The 6,301-nt window shown below is 51.4% G+C and overlaps 1 protein-coding gene across 1 annotated transcript; it reads left to right on the forward strand.

Annotated features, from left to right (window-relative positions):
* Positions 1–1,834: 1,834 nt before the first annotated feature.
* LOC100118579 (fork head domain transcription factor slp1) lies at positions 1,835–4,016 on the forward strand. The gene has a single exon (XM_001602463.5). It carries the CDS (start codon positions 2,124–2,126, stop codon positions 3,396–3,398), a length of 1,275 nt encoding a protein of 424 aa, XP_001602513.2. The 5' UTR covers positions 1,835–2,123; the 3' UTR covers positions 3,399–4,016.
* The last annotated feature ends 2,285 nt before the right edge of the window (positions 4,017–6,301 follow it).

The raw sequence follows: 6,301 nt of genomic DNA on the forward strand, positions 1-6,301 counted from the left end.
CGTGCAGCATGAAACATGTATACCTGCTAATTTTACAAAGTCTCAGAATCCGATAATTTATTGCTTCATATATAGATCCCAAGATTTATTGGTCGGATCAAGTAAAACCACGAATGTAATCCGAACTTGTTGAGACAACTGCAGCGTATACGTTTCGGATACGCGTATGCGCGCAGAATTTCAATGCGTTTTGAAAATTAACTCGTACACTATATGGCGATGACAGTTCTGTTCCAAGTTAACAATACTACTCAAGTCATCGCCGCGCGAGATCGTGCAGGTGAGTCTTCGGCGTCATTTCAAGCCGTTGTCCCCTTTCTTATCTTGTTAGAGCACAATGGCCTGGAAACTGCAGGGCCCATGGGCCTGGCTGATCCGATTTAACTCGGGACACCGCCCACTTATGCGCCGGCAAATTTATATACGACGCTGTGTGGAGCAAAATTTTGCTGCGTATATTTTGGAAAACTATCGGAACGGCAGCCGATGTGATTTGGCGTTATTTTTGCTTTTCCTCGTCCAAAAGTCAACGATTGTTAATATCGTGCGGTTATATAATAGAGTTCATGTGCGTGATATAACTGCCGGCGGGTATAGGACAAAATTGTCATAAAATTTTACCGTAATTAATTCGTTGGCAAATATTTGTAAACAACGCCCGTTTGCGTTAGAATTCGATTGCAAAATTTTCTGTCAAGCATATAACGAATCGAAGAAAATCGTCGAAATATATATGTATTGATAATTTTTAAGACTGCATCCACCCACAATTATCCACGTCGGAAAGGGTTGTTGGCTCGTTCAAATCTTGGGCAGAGTCATTACAATCCTGACCTGAGGCTAAGTCGATAATCCAACGCCGCGTAGCTCCTATTGGCATACGCGGAAACGCTCACAGGGGTGTACGTATTTTACAATAAACTAAAAGTTGCCAAGTCCATGCGCGTTATACCTTTTACGATATTAGAGTAGGATAATCAGCTGGGTGGGGGCACTAAATCGCGTAAATTATGACTTGATCCGCATTTCACTGGGTCGATGTTCTTAAATCAATCTTAAATTTTCACATTATATATAATAGTGTCGTTTTCTGTAAATCGGCTCGGGATCAATTTTGTTCATAACTGTACTGGAAAAAAAGGTTTTGTAGACATATTCACTACAGAATTCCTCAATAATACAGTCGGCGCGTTGGTTAATTGGCCATTCATTAAATTTGCATCGACTCATGGAAGCGAGCTAAATGATTCGCGAACGAAATTCCCTCGACGAAACGGAAGCTTTCCCTAATCCGAGCCAGCTCTCGCAGCAATGAATTCCCAGCAACGGCAATAAAATCAGTGATCCAAAGCCGCCATAAACGAAACCCTCCCACCCCCTAATTGATTCAAATCCCTCCGACTGTACCCACAGCGCTGATCCTCCAATTCCGACAACTCGATTTCCCATCATCGTGTAAGCACATCGCCACGTCGCTGCAGCCGAGAGCGCCGGTGACAAGTTCATCATCTCCTCCGCTTTGCGGCTACACAGCGGCGGCTTCTTTATAGCCAGGCCTCGGCGAATGGAGCGCTCGAAACGCCAGCTCTCCGACGCCTGCAGCCCATCCCCACCACCCGGTCCTCCCCACCATGGCTCGCGCCACCCAACGGGGCGCCGCCGCAGCTCCGCACCCGCATTGGCCCCCCACCAGTCTTCGGGGCTGGGCATCGCTCGGCGCCGACTCGGTCCATTGGACGCCGGGCCCGAGAGGCCGGGCTTGAGCCGCCCGTAGGCAGGACCAGGGGTGGACTATATATACCCCCCCGCGGCCCGAGGCCAGCAGACGCGTGCGATCGCTCGAACCGAACACTTCGGCGCGAAGCAGCAGCAGCAGCAGCAGCAGCAGCAGCAAAGTTGAGTAGTTCACGCAGTGCAGTCGCTTCGGCCGGTTCTCGATGACCGATCGCAGCTCAGTTCTAACGCAGTGCGCTCAGTGAATCAAACGGAAGTCTCAGTGTGTTCAGTTCCACCCCGAACGTCGTCGCTTCAGCAGCAGCAGCAGCAGCAGCAGCAGCAGCAGCAGCGGCAGCGAAGACTGTGCAAAGATATCGACATCGGTCGAAAGTGAACCCGACGAGAGAATGGTGAACATGGAAGGCTCGAACGAGCAGCTCACGGTGACCGCGTCGCCGCCGCCAGCGCGCACCAGCCTCAAGAGCAACTTCAGCATCCGGGACATAGTGCCGGAGGCCTGCGCGAGCACGCCCGCGCCGCCCCAGTCGCCCGGGCCCGACAGCGACGACTCGAGCGACCTCGACGTGACGGGCGACGGCGCGGAGACCCCGCCACCGCTCGACTGCTCGCGCAACGCCAACTGCTCCAGCCCCGCCGGCAAGGACTCCTCCCTGGGCTCGGGCGCGCCGAGCAAGGAGCAGAGCGCCGCCGAGGCCGAGAAGAAGAAGTCCGAGAAGCCGCCGTACAGCTACAACGCCCTCATCATGATGGCCATCCGGCAGAGCCCCGAGAAGCGGCTCACCCTCAACGGCATCTACGAGTATATAATGCGCAACTTTCCCTACTACGAGAACAACAAGCAGGGCTGGCAGAACTCGATCCGGCACAACCTCTCGCTGAACAAGTGCTTCGTGAAGGTGCCCCGGCACTACGACGACCCGGGCAAGGGCAACTACTGGATGCTCGACGCCAGCAGCGAGGACGTCTTCATCGGCGGCACGACCGGCAAGCTCCGCAGGCGCACCACCGCGGCCTCGCGCTCCCGCCTCGCCGCCTTCAAGCGCAGCGCCGTCCTGAACAGCCTCTACCCGCCCTACCCCCACCCGGGCTGGCCGACGACGCTCTACAACCTGCCCTACCTGCCGCGGGCCGCCGCCGCGGCCTACGCGCCCGCCGCCTCCTACAGCGCGCCCTCGGGCTACCCGGCCTCGCTGCTGCCCGGGGCCAGCCTGCCCTGCAAGCCCCAGCCGCTGCCGGCCTCGGGGGCCCAGCAGGCCCAGCCGGCCCCGCCCGCCCACGGCGGCTTCTCCATGGAGCGACTCCTGCAGCCGCCGACGGGAGCGTACCCCTCGGGCATCGCTGCCGTGCCAGCGATGCCGCCGACGGGCTACGAGTTCTACGCGACGCTGCGCAACCTCGCGGCCCACCAGCAGCACCAGGCCGCGGTGTACGCGCAGCAGCAGCAGCAGCAGCAGCAGCAGCGCTACCAGCAGCACATGCAGTCCGTCCACCAGCAGAGCCACAGCCAGCCGGCCTCGACGACCGCCTCCCCCGGCAGCAGTCCCGAGCGGCTCTCGCCGCTCCAGCAGCCCCAGCAGTCGCCCGTCCAGCAGGCCGCCCAGCACCACGCGCCTCAGCTCGTTCTGAAGCCGATCACGGTGCTCACGGGCAGGCAGAGCTGAGTGCCCGGCGCGGCTCTGCAGCGCCGGCCGACGGACCCATGGCCGCGCCGCTCCAGCGACTAGGATATCCTAGCCTTATGTCGTGACTTGTTTATTATTCCGTGTAGATACTCGTTACTATATTACATGGACACGTACGATTCTCTCGGTGATCTCGGTGCGCGACTCGAGCGGCCGCTCGGCGGTGGTAGTCGCGGTGGTGGTTCGCGAGTCGCATTGTACATAGCTCGAATATAGGCGGTCGGCGAACTCGACCGCGTTGGATTCTCCACTGGACCCCGGGCTCTGCGCGCACAACCCAGTGTCTCTCTGATATTATTATTACTAATGTATATTGTATATTGTTACGCGATCGATTACTCTGTACATACGAGCCATGCAAAGATTTTTATTATTATTGTATTATTGATATTATTATTGATATTATTATTATTATTATTATTATTATTGATATTATTACTGCGTTAGCGATACGCTGCGATATTATCGATGTCGACGAATCGAGAATATAGCTGTACATATGTATGCGAAAGATTACACGCGTAGAAGGATGCGAGAAGAGATATGAGACATGTTGTAAAACGGCGATGAATAAATGTCTAAACATTTTTTCTATAATCATCTGACTTTATCTATTATGCGAGTTTCCTCTACCCTGCTCCCAGTCACCAATGCTATAATATTTAAAATTAATTTTCTAGCATTTCAAAAGTAAATTCAATTTTCTGATATTCGATATTTTTTTACTTTCAAGTTCACTATACATATTCTGAAATTAAATACTACATTTTTATTTCTCATGCACAAAAAAAAACTTACAACTCAACCTGGCCAGCACCTCGCGGCGAAGGAAGCAAAGCTCGAGCCTCCGGTAAGTATCGTAAAAATTAACAGGTCCGAAACCCATGGGCTGTCAAAACACGGCATATAAAATTCCGCTCGCCAAGTCCAAAGACGCGGACAATACTCCGCAGCCCGTCGAATTGCTTTATTGCGACAATATAGCCATAAACCATATTTCCTCGGCCTTTCGGCCCTTGGTTTCTCCCGCTCTCTCTCTCTCTCTCTCTCTCTCTCTCTCTCGAAGACTTCCTCGCTGCAGAAGATCCGTTTTTCCCTCTGACCTCTCGGAGTTAAGAACGAGGCGCGAAACAAACCGGTAGGAGAGACGGCCGAAAAAATCTTCCTTTCTTTTCGAAAGCCGAACGCGGTCGAGTTGCGGTTTCTGAGACGCGACGTATACGAGATTGATGTAAACGGTGTACCGTGGATTGCAAACAATCGGTAAATAGAGCCGATATAACGAAGGGGGCGATCGATGTGTGTTGGTTGCTGCATGGGCTTGCATATTTCATGCGCGTGCGAGCGCGTTCCGTCGGGAGAACACGTCAATGCCGCGTATGTTATAAACCGATGGGAAGTCGACGGGATGTAGGTATAGAGTCCGATGATCTATGCGTGGAGTATAATAAATATATACAGTATGTAAAAAGTACAATCATTATAGACTCTGCAGCGAGTCGTTATTCCGCGGATTTACAGATTGTTGTACAGTTTACATTCGCAACGTGTTATTAAAGCTATGAACGTTTTATCGTTTATTAATAATACTACTTTGTTTGACAATATCTATTTATAGTATATCGATATAAATATTATCTATATACTGGAATTCGATTCGGATATAGAGTATAATGAGAGCTAGGAAAAGGAAACTATGTTGCCGCATTGACACTTCGGTTATAACGCGACAGAAGTGCCTATACAGCAGCAGCTGCATCGGCTATATTCGTGCCACTGATCGATGTGAGAAACACGTCGAATCATACAAGATACACAATCCTCTACTTATAACGGCGCGTGTCTTTACTGTAGGTTTAATGATCAGGAGAGAGGTTACTGGTGCAAGAAAAATAAATTAGCCATCGGCTCCCTCTCTCTCTCTCTCTCGATAAAAATACACCCTCGTCTTTTTATGCACCGCAGCGCAGTGTATAACTTTTGCGCACATCGATATACTATAAGCGTAAGTGGCAGTGTATACTCGCCGATACCGGAAAGATCAGCTGACGCGTAGTTTTCTTTCTTCGGAGTAGTCTACGATCTAATTGCAGCCGAGGCTGCTGTCGATCGACTAAACGTCCGCGTATAGAGCATACCAGCAGCTCGTTTGCGTAGGTGATAAGGGTCAAATGTGTCAAAAAAACATGCGCGCTTACGTAAAGCACGTATACCCTTCGCCGGAACGCCGAAGGCGTATACAGTCTATAGACTAGGCATACTGTGTACGTAGGAGTTGTGCAATTTATCGATTAATTCATACACTCTCTACACCGGCTGAATTAACAATGCCCGGCGTGATGTTTAAACGACACCTGCCTGTTTTCTCAACACGCGCTTCAGCCTTGTAATTAGGAGAGGGTTTCGTGATACAATCGCGAAAAGCCTGTAATAAAATAAAACCGCATAAGCGACTATAGATTAACCAGAACGACTCTCTCAAAAATAAAGTCAAGCGAGCGCAGCGTCCTCTAAATTTCCTTATACCTAACCCAGGCGCGCGAGTCACACGAGCCAAGAGCGAGCGTGCCAAAGTGGTCCCGGCGAGCTTAGCCGAGCTGCATGCACGCGAATCGCGAGCACGGTACACTTTGCCGCGCGAGATATATCACACACGCGCTCGCGCGCACACCTATATACGAGAAAGAGTGTGAGTGTGATGTACACGCTCGCATTGAGACAATGAGGCGTAAATAAGATAATGACGCGTGTACGTACGTACGTACGTCGTCGAGTCACGCGCTTAAAGGGCCAAGTCGAGTGTGTAGTCGTCGGTAGATGTGTATAATATTATAATCGTTTGTTTATCGTGCGCAGGAGGGTTAGAGAGACGGAGGAGATAA

Source organism: Nasonia vitripennis, chromosome 3, assembly GCF_009193385.2.
Source record: "Nasonia vitripennis strain AsymCx chromosome 3, Nvit_psr_1.1, whole genome shotgun sequence".
Taxonomy (NCBI): Eukaryota; Metazoa; Arthropoda; class Insecta; order Hymenoptera; family Pteromalidae; genus Nasonia; species Nasonia vitripennis.

What these genes read in the sequence shown, in the direction of transcription:
- LOC100118579 (XM_001602463.5), top strand. Translation starts at nt 2,124, where the DNA reads ATGGTGAACATGGAAGGCTCGAACGAGCAGCTCACGGTGACCGCGTCG.